This window comes from Ranitomeya variabilis, chromosome 2, assembly GCF_051348905.1.
Source record: "Ranitomeya variabilis isolate aRanVar5 chromosome 2, aRanVar5.hap1, whole genome shotgun sequence".
NCBI classification, from domain to species: domain Eukaryota; kingdom Metazoa; phylum Chordata; class Amphibia; order Anura; family Dendrobatidae; genus Ranitomeya; species Ranitomeya variabilis.
This window is the reverse complement of record NC_135233.1, coordinates 553,679,062-553,698,481: the sequence shown is the minus strand read 5'-3', so window position 1 is coordinate 553,698,481 and position 19,420 is coordinate 553,679,062. Positions and strand designations below refer to the sequence as shown.

General features: G+C 42.1%; 1 protein-coding gene across 3 annotated transcripts in view; it reads right to left on the bottom strand.

Annotated features, from left to right (window-relative positions):
* Nucleotides 1-300: 300 nt before the first annotated feature.
* Nucleotides 301-19,420, bottom strand: part of ZDHHC1 (zDHHC palmitoyltransferase 1) — a 46,818-nt gene continuing 27,698 nt past the window's right edge. For all 3 annotated transcript variants that reach the window (XM_077288196.1, XM_077288193.1, XM_077288194.1), the window contains exons 12-14: nucleotides 7,438-7,528; nucleotides 3,279-3,390; nucleotides 301-871 (exon numbers count right to left, since the gene is read on the bottom strand). In XM_077288196.1, the coding sequence (XP_077144311.1) occupies nucleotides 366-871; nucleotides 3,279-3,390; nucleotides 7,438-7,528 (709 nt within the window). In that variant the 3' untranslated portion in view covers nucleotides 301-365. The remainder of the gene's footprint in view (nucleotides 872-3,278; nucleotides 3,391-7,437; nucleotides 7,529-19,420) is intronic.

The window sequence follows — 19,420 nt, the reverse complement described above, 5'->3', positions numbered from 1 at the left end:
CACAGGGCTCAACTTGGCAGGCTTTGAGTTCCTGGCAGCTGATCCATTGGACAAGGGTAGAGGCTGCGCATGATGGGAAGTAAAGGAGAAACCAGCACCTAGAGTTCTGACAAAATACTAATGCATGTAAAAAGAGTGGTTGCCAAAGTTAGAGACCATGAGAATTGGGACAGCTCCTGGCTACTAGGCTCGCCTACGCTCCAAGGGCAGCTTTATCTTGCTATAGGCGATCATCATGCTTTTCTACAGATTTTGTGTGAAACTAATTTATCAGAAACTAAAAAGTAAAACACCATAATACATAATATAAAAGAATTTATTAAGAATAAATGGTTATACGACTTCATAGAAAAAAAAAGCTATAGTTACTTATTAGCACAGATGGAGGGCAAAGCTTCTGCATTAGAGATGGAAAGAACCTGCTCTCCTTCCATGCCCTTGGCCACCCACATTTTTTTGTAAAGTGATTTGTGACAGTCTTGTACTTTGGGTTCGTCGACAAGTCCATTGGACACAGGTTTTCCACTGCTCTCACTGACAAACACAGAAGGAGTTTTTGGAAGCAATTCAAACTTTTGCAAAGCGATGGGCCAGAAGTAGCTTTGTCTTGGTCCATGATCAGATTCGCTTACAGTGTCTGTGGGGCTTCTTGGGGTGAGAAACAGGTTTTCGCTCATAGAAGAGCTCCCAAGATGCGTCTGGGCTACTGGGATTTCTTCCATGGATTCCGCAGAATCAGAATGATATTCTGCTGGAGGCCCAGCAGCCTGAACTGGATGCAGGTTAATGGGAGCCAAAACAGGTAAAGACCTTGATGGGAAATTAGGAGACTGAGCAGCCAAACCGAGAGGCGTTGGGGACACCGGAATGTCTAAAAAGAGAAACAACTAAAATGTAATTGATTGTTAGGTTAATTTTCATTAAAGATGTAACAATTTTCAGATATTTGGCATTCCATATTTTTTCAATATGATGCATGCTGGTTGTGTTCTCCCCAACCAAGCCAATGGAGCTGGATGAAACCAGGTTCATAACACAGATTTGTATATTACACCGATCAATTATACCCAGCCAAGTACTTGTGCATGTACAACCTTGAAAAAAAAAAATTAAGTACACCCTATTTGAACTCTATAGTTTAACCTCTCAAAGCATCTAGGCCTTGGAAGGTCATAAAATTATGTAAATACAATATCGGAGTAAAGTATTTAACAAAAAAACAGGCAAAAATGCAGAAGCAGTGTGTGAAAAATGAAGTACACTCCTAATGCATCCATAGGAATCAATAGGGGAAGTAGTAGCCAGATGCTAATAATCAAATACTTGTGATTAATTGTTCATCAGCAAGTGTAACCACCCCTATTAAAGCAGAAGTTTTGTCAGTTTGCTGGCCTCCAACAGTCAGGCGTGTGTTAGTAATGCTAAGGCGTACAATACTTGCTGCCCATCAATTTGGAAAGGGTCACAAGTTTATTTCCAAACAATTTGGTGTTCTTTATTTTTACAGTGGAAAACATTCAAGATAGAAGACAATCTTTCCAAGAGTTTTTTATTGTATCCCTGGAGGGGTGCTTTAAATGTATTTTCACTGCCCCCTGTCTCATACTCACTTTCCAGCGTTTTCATTTGTTTGAGCTGCCGCTCCCATCAGTTTCCAGCAAACCTGCCGGTTGCTGTAGTGTTTCGAGGAGCGGCGCGGAGGTTACTTTTCAAGACAAGTCTACGGGAGCCTCGTTCTGGCTCTCAGACTTGTATTGAGAGATTGTGATGTAACTTCTGACTTCTAGATAGTCATAAGCTGTCACAAGATGGCACCGTGACACCGGACAGGTGGCAAAAACAGTGAAGAAACCAGATAGTGTCTATATGACTGGATGCAGGGGGCTTACTTTTCAAGAGCCACTCCAGGGCTGATAAAAAAACATAAAAACACCAGCTTTAAGTTTTGGCTGCAATGTTCAATGAAAGCTCTCAGTTAGAATGTTACACATTTAAGTTCATGAAAGAATAATTTGAATAAAAGATGGAATAAATATGACTGGTTTGCAAGTGCTGCCAGAAGAAAGCCTTTTCTTTCTAAAAAAAAAAAAAAAAAAAAAAAAAAAATATGGCACTCCAGCTAAACACAGCATACCAACTGTCCCGCATGGTAGTGGAGGGATAATGAGTTGTGCTGGTTTTACAGCCACAGGACCTGAGCACCCTGAAGTCATTGGACCATGAACTCATGTAAGCTTTGATCAAACTGGGTCTTGCAACAGGACATTGATCCCAAGCACAGCAGCAAATCTATATCAGAATGGCTGAAAAAGAATCAACGTGCGGCAATGGCCCAGTCATTGTTCAGACCTCCACCCAATAAAACCTTATGTCCACTGCAAGATGGCTGCGGGACAGGTCCTCGAGGGGAGATGTGTGTCCTTGAGGTGTTCGCCTCGGTGATGCAAACACGTAAAAGCAGGCTCCAGCATGTATAATGCTGAGAGAGTTAATGGGGTTTAGGAGCAGTCAGATTGCTGGGACTGGCTGCTCCCAGATCTCCACATCTAGGTATGGCACAGCCTATATAGCAGCCTCACTGAGGCCTATGAGTGGAAGTGTAAAGACCTCTGTGCCATTCTGTTGTTGCCAAAGAATCAGAGTTGGACTGTTTATTTTTGGTTTGCAGTTATGCCAAAGGAAAGGCCGTTTGTTTTCCCTTATGCTGAAAGTTTATTGTCTAATACTTTTCTGTCTGCACTAAGAAGCTTTGTGCGTGTGTACCCAGCAACTACAAAAGAGCTAAACTCCTACACCAAGAACCTCAGAAGAGTTAGACAAAGTTATTGCTACAAGCTATTACTTCGTGGGGTGTACTTAATTTTTTTACACACGGCTTATGCACTTTCCTCTAGTTTTCTTTAAATAACAACACAGTCTGTCATGTTTAATTTTTCATTTGTGATGTATTTTTTTTATACCTTCTAAAAGATGAATTTTATGATGTTCTGATACTATATAATTCAAGGAGGGTGTACTTCGTTTTTCTCTGGACTGTAGCATGGGAGAAAATATTGATTTAATAAAGATAAAAATATAGAAGTAAACTCGTGAAACAGTTAGGTCAAAGCCTGGTAGGACATAGCGATGTCGTAGAAGGGTTTCTTGGGGTGATCAGAGGAAGGGTCATAAAGAGATTAATAAAAAACCTTTATCCCATAAAATACAGGTTCAATACAGCAATATTTCCTTTATTCGGCATAAATATAACAACACAATGTTGTACTTCTACGTCTCACCCTTGTCTTCATTAGAGGGGGGAATGACATGGAGGCCTGGGGTGTCACCGCAATGTTTATTCGAGTCTTCAGGAGAGATTTTGTTGCTTTTTGTCCTTTTCTTTTTCTTCTTCTGGTGGGAGGTAAAATCACATATATTCCTGAATGTTCACTTTAAATATCAAGTGTGTGTTTTATGAAAATCTTAAAAAAAAAAAAAATGACAGGACTGTCAAATTACTTTTTTCTAATAATAAGCGGAACTACAGCTACACTTTTGAGTTGAGAGTCACATGCAGAAGATTTACAAAAGATATATACAGTGGGGGAAAAAAGTATTTAGTCAGCCACCAATTGTGCAAGTTCTTCCACTAAAAAAGATGAGAGAGGCCCGTAATTGACATCATAGGTAGACCACAACTATGAGAGTTAAAATGAGAAAACAAATCCAGAAAATCACCTTGTCTGATTTGGCAAGATTTATTTTTTCAAATTATGGTGGAAAATAAGTATTTGGTCATTAACAAAAGTCCATCTCAATATTTTGTTATATATCCTTTGTTGGCAATGGCAGAGGTCAAACGTTTTCTGTAAGTCTTCACAAGGTTGGCACACACTACTGGTGGTGGAGGTATGTGGGCCAATTTCGCCATGCAGATCTCCTCTAGAGCAGTGATGTTTTGGGCCTGTCGCTGGGCAGCACGGACTTTCAACTCCCTCCAAAGGTTTTCTATGTGGTTGAGATCTGGAGACTGGCTAGGCCACTCCAGGACCTTCATATGCTTCTTACAAAGCCACTCCTTCGTTGCCCTGGCGGTGTGCTTGGGATCATTATCATGCTGAAAGACTCATCCTGTTTCATCTTCAATGACCTTGCTGATGGAAGGAGGTTTGCACTCAAAATCTCACGATTCATGGCCCCATTCATTCTTTCATGTACATGGATCAGTCTTCCTGGTCCCTTTGCAGAAAAACAGCCCCAAAGCATGATGTTGCAACCCCCATGCTTCAGAGTAGGTATGGTGTTCTTTGGATGCAACTCAGCATTCTGTCTCCTCCAAACACGACAAGTATTGTTTCTACCAAACAATTGTAGTTTGGTTTCATCAGACCATATGACATTCTCCCAATACTCTACTGCATAATCCAAATGCTCTCTAGCAAACGTCAGATGGGCCCGGACATGTACTGGCTTAAGCATGGGGACACATCTGGCACTGCAAGATCTGAGTCCCTGGCGGAGTAGTGTGTTACTGATGGTAGCCTTTGTTACGGTAGTCCCAGCTCTATGCAGGTCATTCACTAGGTTCCCCCCCCCCCCCCGTGTGGTTCTGGGATTTTTGCTCACCATTCTTGTGATCATTTTGACCCTACAGGGTGAGATCTTGCGTGGAGCCCCAGATCGAGGGAGATTATCAGTGGTCTTGTAGGTCTTCCACTTTCTTATTATTGCTCCCACAGTTGATTTAATCACACCAAGCTGCTTACCTATTGCAGATTCAGTCTTCCCGGCCTGGTGCAGACCCCACGCCTCTTTTTTAAATTATTTGTTTAAATAATTAAAAAATATGGCGTGAGGACCCCTCTATTCTTGATAACCAGCCTTGTTGAAGCTGACAGCTGAGGATTTTGCCTGGCTGGTTATGGAAAATACAGGGAAACCCGCGTTTTTTTTTTTACATTTATTTACAGCGCAGGAGCCGGCTAATGAATACACCCATCAGCCGCGCCTGCTCTCGCTGTTATTAGCGGCAGCAGGTTTCAGATGATGGGAGAAGTTGTCCCATCAGCTGACACCAGTGACTGGAGGTAAACTTTATACCTCCGATCACAGCTGAGCACTCACACTGTCTTTTGATAGTGTGGGAACCGCGGCTCTCTGACCAGCTGGGATGATTCAAGTGAATGGGGTCTGGGTTTGGGTACTGTTTTTGTTACTGTTCGGCAGAACTCGCCGGACTTGAACATTCAGGTGTCCACCCATTAAAGTTTATCTCTATCCAGTTGAATTGAAGAGAATCTGTTAGTGGGATCACCCCATCCTAAACTATCTATATTGATATGTAGGTCATAGGAAGCCGAATAAAGTGATATCTATAATTCAATGTTTTATACCAAAGAAATCGACGTTTTCCCTAAATATATGTAAATGATCTGTTAAGATCTATGGGCCGGACACAGATCTCCCTGAGAATTTGCTCCAGAGCTTATCATAAATGAAAGTTACTAGTATGAGACATATAATGACTGACAGTCTGCTTTCCTGATCTACATGTTACACACTGGTAATGCCTCTTTTCATTTTAAAATAAGCCCTAAAAGTAGATTCTCAGGGAGATCTATGTCCGGCCCATAGATCTTTACAGTTCACTTACACACACAAAAAAAAAATGTGGATTTCTCTGGAATAAGACATCAGATCACAGATATCAAGGTATCATTATATTCAATTCTCTATGACCTACATGCCCATACAGACAGCTTAGAAGGGTTTATCCTACTGACAGATTTCCTTTAAGGCTTGTGCACATGGGCAGATAAATGACCATAACAATGGTTATAGCAAGTTGTTTTGTGCTGAATAATCATGAGCACAAAAATTATTCCTTCCACCTCGCACCCCTTTTCTTTAAAAGTTAAGAGACACTTAGGGTGCAGTCAGACGGCCGTAATACTTGTGTGAGGATGGCATCGCAATTCTCGGGCTGGCCAGCGGCTCTCCTGACATGAGTGGGACAGCATGTATATCTATGCAGCAGTCCTGCTCAGGTCAAGAGAGCCGACAGCCAGTCCGAGGATTGCAATGCGATGCTCGAGTTAGTAATATGGCCGTCTTACTGCCCCCTTAAAGTGATTCGTAGTAAGAGCAGCACACCCATTCAGTCTGGCAAAACTGGTAACATAAGAGTGCAACAGTGTCTGATGCAGTTAGCTCTCACCCCCAAAAAAAACATTACAACCAAAGTTGAAAACAAAAATGATTAAAAAAGGGAATCTATCAGTAGGAACTACCCTCCTAAGCCATCTATATGCTTATGTAAGTCAGAGGAAGTTGAATAAAATGATACATTGATATATGCGATCTGATGTCCAGAGAAATCAACATTTTTCTTAAAATGTAAATCAGCTGTTAAGATCTTTGGGCCGAACATTGAGCTCTGGAGGCAGATTCTTTTTAAATAGGTAGAGTTACCAGTGCGATGTGTAATGGCTGCACTCTTGATCTCATTACAGAGCTGTGTGTGATTATACCTGACACATATGCATCTTCCTCTCAGCTCCAGATTCCATCTCACCGGAAGCCAGTGCTACAATATTGCTGCAATACAGCAGAGCTGTAGCAGCTAGTGTGTTTGTTAGGTGACAAATTTCAGTTCTACTCTTCTGTGTTAGTTACATGTCTCACACTGGTAACTCCCTTTCATATAAAATCATCTCTGGAAACAGCTTCTCCGGAAGATCTATGTCCGCACCATAGATCTTAACAGCTCATGTACATATAAGAAAAACACAGATTTCTTCGGAATAAGACATCGGATAACAGATATCAAGGTATCATTTTATACAGTTTTCTATGACCTACATGCCCATTGCACATATAGCTGGCTTAGGAGGGTTCATCCTACTGACAGATTGCACTTAACTCCCCAAACAAATTAGGATTATGAGCAAAATGTGCAGTCTTTTAGCCATTTGCAATAAACCAGTCGAATAAAAATAATTTATAATTTTACGAACCTATCACAAGCAATATTACAAGTGGTTTCTCCAAACGCAACACAAAATTTTACTTTTAATTATTACATCTCTAGAAACATTCAATACAGTTGTTTTTGTATCCTTTGCCTTGTTTTACAAGATAAGAGATTAGTTCAAAAAGTAATTAACAACCAAGTGATATTAGTGAATTGGCAACCGTTGCCCATGAAGAATTGGCTATAATTCCTCAGGAGCGCTAGCAGAAGATGGTGTCTGGCTATGCATATTTGCATCAGGTTATAACAGCCAGCGGGTGTTCTATTAAGTACGGTACTAAAGAAGCATTTTGTGCTGAGTTTGGAGAACCCACTTGTTATATCAGTTGTATTGAGCCATTAACATTATTCTTGTTTTATTGGTTTATTGAAAACAGTAGAAAGTTTGTAAACTTTGCTAATATACATGTATTCTTGGTGACAACCTTCTTTGGTTTTCTCTGTTCTGCTGGTGATGCTTTAAGGTCAAAATCAGGGTTTCTGTCCTCATGGTCAGCATTCGGGGGCACCGGTGAGCTGCAGACAGACACAATATTGTTATAAATGTTAGTGACAGGCTTTACAGCTCATCTGTGTATATCACTTCTGTATCATCAACCCCTGCAAGAAACAGACACCAAAAAAGGTACAGGTGTCTACAATCCAAGGTTGGTGGACATGGCGATCAATGGGCAGATTCTACTCTGCTGGTCCTGGTGCTTTGTAGCGTGGAGTCCTGGCTTCAAATCCCACCAAGGACAACATTTGCGAGGAGGTTGTATGTTCTCCCTGTGTTTGTGTGGGTTTCCTTCGGGTTCTCCGGTTTCCTACCACACTCCAAAGACATACTGATAGGGAATCTAGATTGTGAGCCCCAATGGGAACATTACTGATGTCTGTAAAGAGTTGCGGAATTAATGGCGCTATATAAGTGAGAAAAATATAAAACACATAGGTCATAGATGACCCTTTAGCATCAAATACAGACACAACTGCAGGGAAAATATAAGTTACTGTCACATCTTCACTGAGGTCATCAGTGACTAATTTATACCTTGAGGATGTTTGCTGTCTAAGTTTAGTATCCAAAATGCCTCTCGCATCATAAGGCGTTTTTTCCAACTACCACCTCTCAAGGGATATGGCTCTTTTTATACCAAAGAATTGTAGGTGTGTTGAATCACCATTATGCATAGTAACAAGTGAGTATCGCAATTGATGAATCCTTGAATATGACAAATGTCTCCTTGAGAAGAATAAGTTTTTTGTTTTGTCTCAGTAAAGTCGCACACGTTACATTGATTTCCATTACACTTGATAAAACCTTTGGGTTTTAACTAACAGGTCTTTTTGGTTGGACTTCAAAACAGGCTCCGTGAAAGCATGTTGCCCAGAGCCCGAACTCTTTTTGCCGCAAACATACAGCCCTGAGATATGATTTTTCTAAATGTGTCATCTTGATTGATGACTGGAAGATTTATTTTGGACATTTTTAACTTGATATTGTAGGCTGTGGGAAAAGTGACAGATGTGTTATTAGTTACATCTGATTGAATATTTTTCATATCAGACAGTTGTTGCTTTCTTGTTTTGTTTTTCACTTTGGTAAATACACCCTGAATCAACTGACTTCAATATCCCCTTTCTCGCAATCTGTTATGTATAACATTACTCTCCGCAAGAAAATGGTTGTCATCTGAACAAGCGCACAACATTTCTCCATAGTGGATGGCCCTGGTAGTATGTTTGGGGCGACAGCTTGTCGACTGGAGAATAGTACTGCCCGATATACTTTTCCTGTAAAAGATGTGCTGACACGGCCAGCAATGCAATCTCCTTCCAGAAAAATATCCAAAAATAAAATTTGATTGCATAGTGAATCAGCCATGAATTTGAAATTAAAAGTATCGTCATTTAGATATACAACACATTCTGAAAATTCCAATGTTCTTCCCACCCACACCAGGAGGAGGTCGTCTACATAGCGACCATACCACCTGATGTGGGTGGAGAAGGGGTTGTCAGGGTGGAAAATTAATTTCTCCACCCGACAAGCCATATAGAGTATGGCAAGGGAGGGGGAGAATTTAGCACCCAATGGTGTTCCACCTACTTGTAAGAAAAACGTAGAATAAAGCATAAAATAGTTATACTTCAACAGATAGTACAGAACAGTAATGTTTGAGATCACTGGAATATGTACTGTAGTTGTCCAGATGTTATTGGATAGCTGTGACCGTAAGTGGATGTGGTATGCAGGAATACAGATTAGCCACATCTAGTGTGACAAAAGTGTATTCCTCCAGTCCATGAAAATTCATCAACTTGTGGAAGGACCGAAGTGCGATCTTTAAAAAAACAAACAAAACAGTATTCTGGTAGTAAATGGTTGTATAACCCCTCATTCAGGGACCCTATTCCTGAAATAATCGGTCTTAAGGGCGGAGGGAAAATACCTTTGTGTGTTTTGGGTAAACCGTGGAATATTGGTATTATAGTATGGTCTGTAAATAGTAAATTTTTGATCCTGGAATCAATGATGCCTGAAGACACTCCCTCATCTAGTATTTGAGATAATGAATTTTTGAAAAAAATAGTGGGATCAGATCTAAGTTCCTTATAGGTACTATTGTCATGTAACATGGGAGGATAGATCTCTATTATATATGTACTAATCGGTTGCTTTTCGTATTCCACTGCATGTTCTCTGCTCCTGCAGCTTTTTATTCTTTGTATGTCGGATTTACAGTATAAAGAAATAGAATAGTGTTTTTATTTCACCTGTGGAAGGGTTGCTCTCGTCACTTTTTTCACTGTTGCTGAGCCACACCACCTGGAGCCATGGCACCCACCGCTTTTCCTCCCATGGACTTTCAACCTGCAAAGCGCGGTAAGCTCTCATACTTTATTCTACATTGATTGTGTTGCCTGGAGCTCCGCTTTTATTGCCTTTTGGAACAATCTAATATCCATTCAGGAGTAATAAGTTTTCACCATTTGGATCCACTAGCCCACCTGAGCTTTTGTATCATAATTATTTCCATTGGGAGGACTGTCACAATTTAACAGTGTGCTTACACATGCAATATACACATGGACTTATGTCATTGACTATTAGGAATGAGAACTGTATATTTCTTTATTAAACCTATATAGCAATTTGGTTCTCAGTAGGTTAAGTGTTTTTGAATATCCATATTGAATTAGGAGCCCCATATAATGCTCCATACAGTTCATGATGGGCCCCATAAGATGCTCCATATTAAAATATGCCCCATATAATGCTGCACAAAGGTTAATAATGGCCCCATAAGATGCTCCATATTAAAATATGCCCCATATAATGCTGCACAAAGGTTGATTATGGCCCCATAAGATGTTCCATAGATTATGCCCCATATGCTGTTGCTGCAATTTAAAAAAAAAAAAAATCACATACTCACCTCTCGCTGCTGTCTTCCGGCTCTCTGACTGTTCAGGCAGAGGGCGCACACTAAATACGTCATTGCACCCTCTGATCTGAACGTCACAGCTGGAGGATGTGGAAGACGGAGCGGTGCCCGGCGGTGGAACGGGTGAATATCGCGCAATGCTCACCCTCCCGTTATACTTACCTGCTCCTGGCGCGGTCCCTGCTGCTCACTGACCAATGGTCTCCGGGTGATGGTAGCTTCTTCCCATGTTCAGCGGTCACATGGTACCGCTCATTAAAGTAATGAATATGTGGCTCCACACCTATGGGAGTGGAATCGCGTCCATATTCATTACTTTAATGAGCGGTACGTGACGGCTGAACACAGGAAGAGCTGCCGGCGCCCGGAGACCATCGGAGATGCAGGGACCGCGCCAGGAGCAGGTGAGTATGTCACAGCCGCCGCTCCCCCTCCCACGCCGACCCCCCGGGAAAATAACTTGAGTATAAGCCGAGAGGGGCGCACTCAGCCAAGAAAAATGGGCTGAAAATCTCGACTTATACTAGAGTATATACAGTATATCTGAATTTATGTCATTTGTTATATGCCGATTCCTGTACATTTCTCTTTTTGTCCTTGCCAAAAAAAAAAAAAAATATGTAGAATTTTTTTGTATCTATTCATTTTCTTCTTTTAACACCACACCTAGTGTGAACAGAGTCTTACAACATGGAGAAACGCCTAGCCAAATTGACACAGGTATTAGTTGACTACCAATCTCCTCCTTCCAACTCCTCCTCAGAATTGAAGAAACTACTCTATAAAAGAGAGAAATTGTCCAACCAAGAATTGCGTACTTGGTGGGACTAGAATTCTTTTTATTATTGTACATTTTTATAGCGCCATTTATTCCATGGCGCTTTACATGTGAAAAAGGGCCAAATATAGACAAATACAACTAAAAATGAGCAAAAAACAAGGCACTAACAGGTACATAAGGAGGGAGGACCCTGCCCGCGAGGGCTCACAGTTTTCTCTGAAAAACTACGCAGACAGAAAAATGATACCATGGGGTCTTCGATTTAAAAAACAAAAACAAAACACACATGCATTTTTTCAGAGGACTTTCTTACTCATTGGAACAATATTCTGTCTGAGTGTTCACTGAAACTCATGGGTCTTATAGTACAAAATGAGGAATCCAGATTGCAACAATTTAAAGAAGAAATTAACAATGTGGACGTATCTCTAAAAACCCATGCCAATAATCCAAAATACACTATGTTTGACCAAAAACTCAAAAATCTCAATAAGTTGGAAGAATCCATGACCAAAACTAAGAAATCTAAATTCAACAGAGATTTGATGGACTACAAAAAATAGAAAGTGTATAATTGTAGGAACAAGACCACTCTTTCATCTGGCAGGATTAAATCCATCATGAAGAGAGACGAAACGTATCTTTCTCATCATCTGAATACAAATGTGCCAGTTTTTCAGATACACTCAATTCAGACCCCAAGTGGCATGAAATCAGTTCCAAAAATCTGTCAAAAAACATCTGAGGAGGAAGGGAGGGAGTAGAGAATGGAGAAAGTATGCCCGGGGAGAATACTGCCCAGGAAGAACAAACGTTTCCATCTGACATAATTCAACACCTTGATAGTGTTTTGATCCAGACACTGGCTATATTATCTATGGATCAGATTGATGTCCTGGTCAGGGGTTTGAACTTTGCCCCCAAGCCAGAATTTTGATTTATTTCTTACCTTACAGGATGAGAATAGATTCGTCCGCAATTTCACTGTAAAAAAAACATTTTTTTTAAGGATGATTTTGATGCACGTGAAACTTCTGAAATGGCCCATAAGGGCTTGTTTCCACATGCGAGAATCACGTCCGTGTCTCGCATGTAGAAACCAAGCTCTGGCGCCGGCACTCAGGAGCGGAGCTGTGCGGCTCCATGTGTTCCTATGCGGCCACACGCTCTGCTCCGGAGTGCAGACACCAGAGCTTGGTTTCTACATGCGAGACACGGACGTGATTCTCGCATGTGGAAACAAGCCCTTATACTAATAAATTCTGCAAGCTTTCCTTCCGGGAACAAACTGCTTTGTTATGTTGCCAACAACTAGAGGCAGGAAACGGCAATCTGAACGGTATTACTGATGGTGAGGTTTCGTTTAAAAGTATAAATCAGACATACTACCCCAACTGGTATTTTATTCAACTAATCCAGGACCGAAGTTTTGGATTGCTTCCTGATCCTGGTTGAACGAGATCTGAAGGCTCTTCACACTCAAACTGGGAGGCCACCATCTCATAAAAATCTGACCACCAAGCAATTGACAGCAATAAAAGAAGCCCATTCAAGGCAGGATGCATGGTTGTCTTAGATGCTACATTATATAGAGAAGTGGTGTCTTCCATGTTGCATGACAATAGTATAAGGAACTTAGATCTGATCTCACTATTTTTTTCAAAAATTCATTATCTCAAATACTAGATGAGGGAGTGTCTTTAAGCATCATTGATTCCAGGATCAGAAAGTTACTATTCACAGACCATCCTATAATACCAATATTCCATGGTTTACCCAAAACACACAAATGTATTTTACCCCCGCCCTAACCACCGATTATTTCAGGGTCCCTGAATGAGGGACTCAGCGAATAGTTAGACAACCAGTAACGACCAGAATACTTGGTTTTTTTGAAACACAGCACTTCAGTCCTTCCACAACTTGATGAATTTTCATGGAGGGAGGAATATACTTTTGTCACACTAGATGTGGCCAAGCTGTATTCCACGTCCACTTGCGGTCACAGCTATCCAATACCTTCTGGACATCTACAGTATATATTCCAGTGACCCTAAACATTACATCATTACTGTTTGTACTATCCTTTGAAGCTTAACTATTTCATGCTTAATTCTACATCAAATATAACCAATGACGCATCTGTTACTTTTTCCACAGCCTACAATATAATCAAGTTAAAAATATTATTAAAAAAAAAAATAAAAATCTTCCAGTCATCAATCCAGATGATACATTTAGAAAAATCATATCTCACGGCTGTAGGTTTGTGGCAAAAAGAGGTCAGATCCTGATATTTTGACAAAAGCTGTTATCAGCAAGAAGCAGATGGATTATTTGACTGTAGAATATCCGACTATTTCAATATCACGGCTGTAGGTTTGTGGCAAAAAGAGGTCGGATCCTTGGCAACATGCTTTCACCGAGCCTGTGCCAAAGTCGGACCAAAAGACCTGTTGGTTAAAACCCAGAGGTTGTTTTCAAGTGTAATGGAAATCAATGTAATGTGTGCGACTTTACTGCGACAAAACTAAAAACTTTGATTCTTCTTAAGGAGACATTTGTCATATTCAAGAATTCATCAATTGTGTACTTGCCATGTAGTATATTCCATTTAAAAAAAAAAAAATATATATATATATATATATATATATATATATATATATATATATATATATATATATATATATATATATATATATATATATATATATATAATTGGATTGTATTCTGGTGCTGTTGAACACTTTGTTACTATGCATAATGGTGATTCAACAACACACCTACAATTCTTTGGTATAGAGAGAGCCATATCCCCCGAGAGGTGGTACCCCAAGGTATGCATTATAGGAGTGATCTATTTTATATATATTAATCTGTCATTCTACGCACAACGTTGCATGTTCTATGTCTCTTATAAAAGGAAACCTGTCAATAGGAATAATGTTGTTAACCTGCAGATATGAGGTTAATCTGCAGGTTAACAGCGTTATTATGCTGTCCGGCGCCAGCACGGAGCTGAATGCAGTGCAGAGATTTTTATTCTCCCCGCCAGCATTCAGTCGCAGGGGTGGTGTCGGTTCAGTCACCGTTCTAAGTATACAGAGAGGCCGCTGTAACCCGGGCAAGCAACCTTAACCAACATCCAGCCGCAATGTAGAGCCGGTGTCAGTCAGGACCGGGGCGCGGTTACAACCGCTGCTGTGCATACTCAGAGCGTCAGAGCGGTCACTGAATCGGCGCCCCCCATAACTTAATACCGAATGCTGGCAGGGAGAATAAGGATCATTTTGTCCTTGCTGCATTTGGCTGCGTGCAGGAGCCGGACAGCATCATAATGCTGTTATCCTGCAGATTAATTACATAGTTCAGGTTAACATCACTATTCCTGGTGACAGGTTCCCTTTAAGATTGGACAACAAAACACTTCATATGTATGAACTAGAGGGTAGATCTCTATTATGTATGTACTGATTGATTTCTTTCTGTATTCCATTGCATGTTCTCTGCTCCTGCATACCTGCGTATTACACATGTCATTATCAGCCTCTTTGTCACTGGCTGTGTTTAGTTTAAAACAGGACCATTGCCATTTCATTACTATGCTATGATTAAGTTTGTCTGGGACACCAGAAACGCGTCAGTTTTTTATCCTTGCATGTCGGGTGTTTTCGTATAAAGAAATAAAATTATGTTTTTATTCCACCTGTAGAAATGATGCTCTCTTCATTTTTTAAACAGTTCTACTCATCTAACGCCCATTCCACTGAAGCCATGGTCTCCTGTAAAAAAACAAACAAAATAAAAATCAACCATGTCCCTCACCTGTACATCATTCTGTCACATGCCGTAATCCATGTCTGGTGACAAACAGATAAACTTAAATCATCACGGTGCTAAGATACGACCGTCCAGGGAGAATTTCTCCAGGTGAACTCACCGCTGCACCGTGAGACTTTTTCTCTCTGTGCTAACAGTGATCTCACCGACGTCCGATAACTGCAGTAACCTTGATGACGTCACAGCCGGTCACTGATGCTGGGCTTGCGGCAGCTCATACTTCTGTGGTTCTCAGCCTGGACGGTTGCATCTTGGCATGATCCAGATTGAAAACTGTTTATCCCAGACATGGAGTACGGCGTGGTACAGAAAGACTGATAGGAGAGGAATATGGTTGTTTTTTTATTTTATTTTATTTTTTTACAGGAGACCATGGCTTCAATTAAACGGGTGTTAGGCGAGTATAACTGTGTTTGTTATTTTTAAATAAAAAAAAGTTAAAATTTCTTTATTTCAAATAAAGGACTTTATGCTGATTGTGTGTTTATTTACAATCCAACCATAGTGGGCTTGATGTCACCGGACTATACAAAGGTGATATCAATCCCACTTGCCACCGCCACAGGGCAAGTGGGAAGAGCCGGGCAAAGTGCCAGAATTCGTGCATCTAATAGATGCACCTTTTGTGGGCGGCTGATATTTTAAGGCCATGTTCACACGTTCCTGATTTCCCTGCTGTTTTTCTGCACTAAAAACCGCAGCTCTTGGCAGAAAACGCAGGTGCGGTTTTTGGTGCGTTTTTGATGCGGTTTTTAGTGCGGTTTTTTATGCAGTTTTCTCTGCAGATTGTCTGTGTTTGACACAAATAAAGCTTTAACTGCAGTGGGGAAAAAAAAAAAAAAAAAAGAAATGATGTCATTTCCTGGTCCAACCCTTTTCTTCTTCCATCCTCCATTTTGGGACTAAACACCAAAATGAGTGGACGTGTTTTGAATGACAGCGCTCCGCAGAGTGCTGAGCGTAGGCCAGATCACAGCCCGCGGATCCAGCTCTATCCAGCTATTTAAGTGCCACGTATTTAAGGCTATGTTCACATTTGCGTTGTGCGCCGCAGCGTTGGCGACGCAACGCACAACGCAAACAAAAACGCAGCAAAACGCATGCACAACGCTGCGTTTTGCGACGCATGCGTCCTTTTTTTGGTTGATTTTGGACGCAGCAAAAATGCAACTTGCTGCGTCCTCTGCGCCCGGACGCGTGCGCCGCAGTGACGCATGCGTCGCAAAATGCAAGTGCAACGCATGTCCATGCGCCCCCATGTTAAATATAGGGGCGCATGACGCATGCGGCGAGGCTGCGGCGCCCGACGCTGCGGCGCAGACCGCAAATGTGAACGTAGACTTAGTGCCACGTATCACGTATTTCAGTGACACGTTTTTAAGTGCAACGTATTTAAGTGCCACGTATCACGTATTTCAGTGCCACGTATTTCAGTGCCACATATTTCAATGCCACGTATCACGTATTTCAGTGCCACGTATTTAAGTGCCACATATCACGTATTTAAGTGCCACATATCACGTATTTAAGTGCCACATATTTCAGTGCCACGTATTTAAGTGCCACGTATCACGTATTTCAGTGCCACGTATTTCAGTGCCACGTATTTCAGTGCCACGTATTTCAGTGCCACGTATCACGTATTTAAGTGCCACGTATCACGTATTTCAGTGCCACGTATTTCAGTGCCACGTATCACGTATTTAAGTGCCACGTATCACGTATTTAAGTGCCACGTATCACGTATTTATGTATTTACGTATTTATGTATTTATGAATCACGTATCACGATCTTCCATGGAGAACAGACACATCCAGAGATATGTCTGCTCTCCACAGCTGCAGCAACACACTGACAGGAGCCATAGTTCCTGTCGGTGTGTCACTGCGCATGCGCGAGCGAGTTTACCGGCGGTCATTGACCCCGGCACTCTCGCTTAACGGCAGTGCTGCGTGGGAAAGTTCAACGCAGCTGTACTGCCGTTAACCGAGACGCCGGAGCCATTGAACTCCGGAACAGTACGCGATACACTGCTAGGAGCTTCGCCCCTGGCAGTGTATCGCCGGAGAGCAGCCGATCGGCGTGGGACACTCGTTTTATGGATTCTGCGGACAGGGAGTATGGATTTGATTTTTTATTTTGGGATTTTTTCTAGGGGATCGAGGGCTTCGCCTACCAGTGTGCTGTTGGCGAGTATATACTCTGTGTTATATGTTGTATGTACTGTGTGTCATGTATGTGTATTGTGTGTGTTTTGTGTAACTTTACAACTGTGCTAAGTCGCCGGACACAGGGACAACTCTCCCATCCTAATACCGGATGGGAGTAGTAGTCCCATACGGCGACTTAGCACAGTGGTGGCACTAGCGTCGCATGGGGATACACACACATACACACACACACATATACACACACACACACACACATATACACACACACACACACACACACCAAATCTATCAAACAGCCAACATCGATCCCCATGCGACGGTATGCCTCCGTCACTTCGGAACACACTCCGCCCACGCACTTCCGCCGACGCACTTCCGCCCGCTTCCCCGCACTTCCTGCTGCAGCGGTTTCTCCACCCATAACCGCAATAAAACCCGCAGATATATTTTTGATCTGCGGGTTTTACTGCGGGTTTGACCTCACAATGGAGGTCTATGTATGGGTGCAGAACCGCTGCAGTTCCGCACAAAGAAGTGACATGGTCCTTCTTTTTTACCGCAGCTATTCAGCGCGGCTTTTTTAGTGAATTTCTGCATCATGTGCACAGCGTTTCCTCTTTTCCATAGGGTTACATTGTACTGTACCCTGCATGGAAAACAGCTGCGGACCCGCAGCGGCAAAATCGCTGCGGTTCCGCGGTAAAAAACACATTGTGTGAACATGGCCTTAGGCTGAGTGAGGATGGATGCGGGCAATATTCTTGGCCCCTTACCAGAATGAGAATAGCAGCCCCAGCTGTCTGCTTTAGCTTGGCTGGTTGTCAAAAAATGAGGGGACCTCATGCCATATGCCATTTTTTTTTTAAATTACCGTATATACTCGAGTATAAGCCGACCCGAGTATAAGCCGACCCCCCTTATTTTGCCACAAAAAACTGGGAAAACTTATTGACTCGAGTATAAGCCTAGGGTAGGAAATGCAGCAGCTACCGGTGAATTTCAAAAATAAAAATAGATGCTTCATACCGTTCATTATTGCCCCTCAGATGCTCCATATAAAGCTGTGCCACATATAATGCTCCATACATTTCATTATGGCCCCATAGATGCTCCATATAAAACTGTGCCATATAGAATGCTCCATACAGTTCATTATGGCCCCATAAGATGCTCCATATAAAACTGTGCCACATATAATGCTCCATACATTTCATTATTGCCCCATAGATGCTCCACATAAAACTGTGCCATATAGAATGCTCTGCACCGTTCATTATTGCCCCATAGATGTTCCATATAAAGCTATGCCATATATAATGCTCTGCACCGTTGATTATTGCCCCATAGATGCTCCATATAAAGCTGTGCCATATATAATGCTCTGCACCGTTGATTATTGCCCCATAGATGCTCCATATAAAGCTGTGCCATATATAATGCTCTGCACCGTTCATTATGGCCCCTTAGATGCTCCATAGAAAGCTGTGCCATATATAATGCTCTGCACCATTCATTATGGCCCCATAGATGCTCCATAGAAAGCTGTGCCATATATAATGCTCTGCACCATTCATTATGGCCCCATAGATGCTCCATAGAAAGCTGTGCCATATATAATGCTGCTGCTGCTGCAATAAAAAAAAAAAAACACATACTCACCTCTCTTCGCTCAGGACGCCGTCGCTTTCAATTTTTACCTGCTCCTCGTGCGGCTCCGTCTCCAGCACTGACGCTCAGCAGAGGGCGCGCACTGACTACGTCACCGCGCCCTCTGACCTGAGCGTCACAGCCAGAGGACGCTGATGACTGAGCCGCACCGGAACGAGGAGCGGTAAATATTGCGCAGCGCTCCCCTCCCCGTATACTTACCTGCTCCTGGCGCGGTCCCTGCTTCTTCCACCGCTGCATCTTCTTCCTGTATTGAGCAGTCACCGTTACCGCTCATTGCAGTCATGAATATGCGGCTCCACCTCTATGGGAGGTGGAGCCACATATTCATGACTGTAATGAGCGGGACCATGTGACCGCTCAGTACAGGAAGATGCAGCGCTGGAAGAAACAGGGACTGCAGGGACCGCGCCGGGAGTAGGTGAATATAACTAGACAGCCCCCGCTCCCCCTCCCCTGCCGACCCCGGGTATGACTCGAGTATAAGCCGAGAGGGGGACTTTCAGCCCAAAAAAA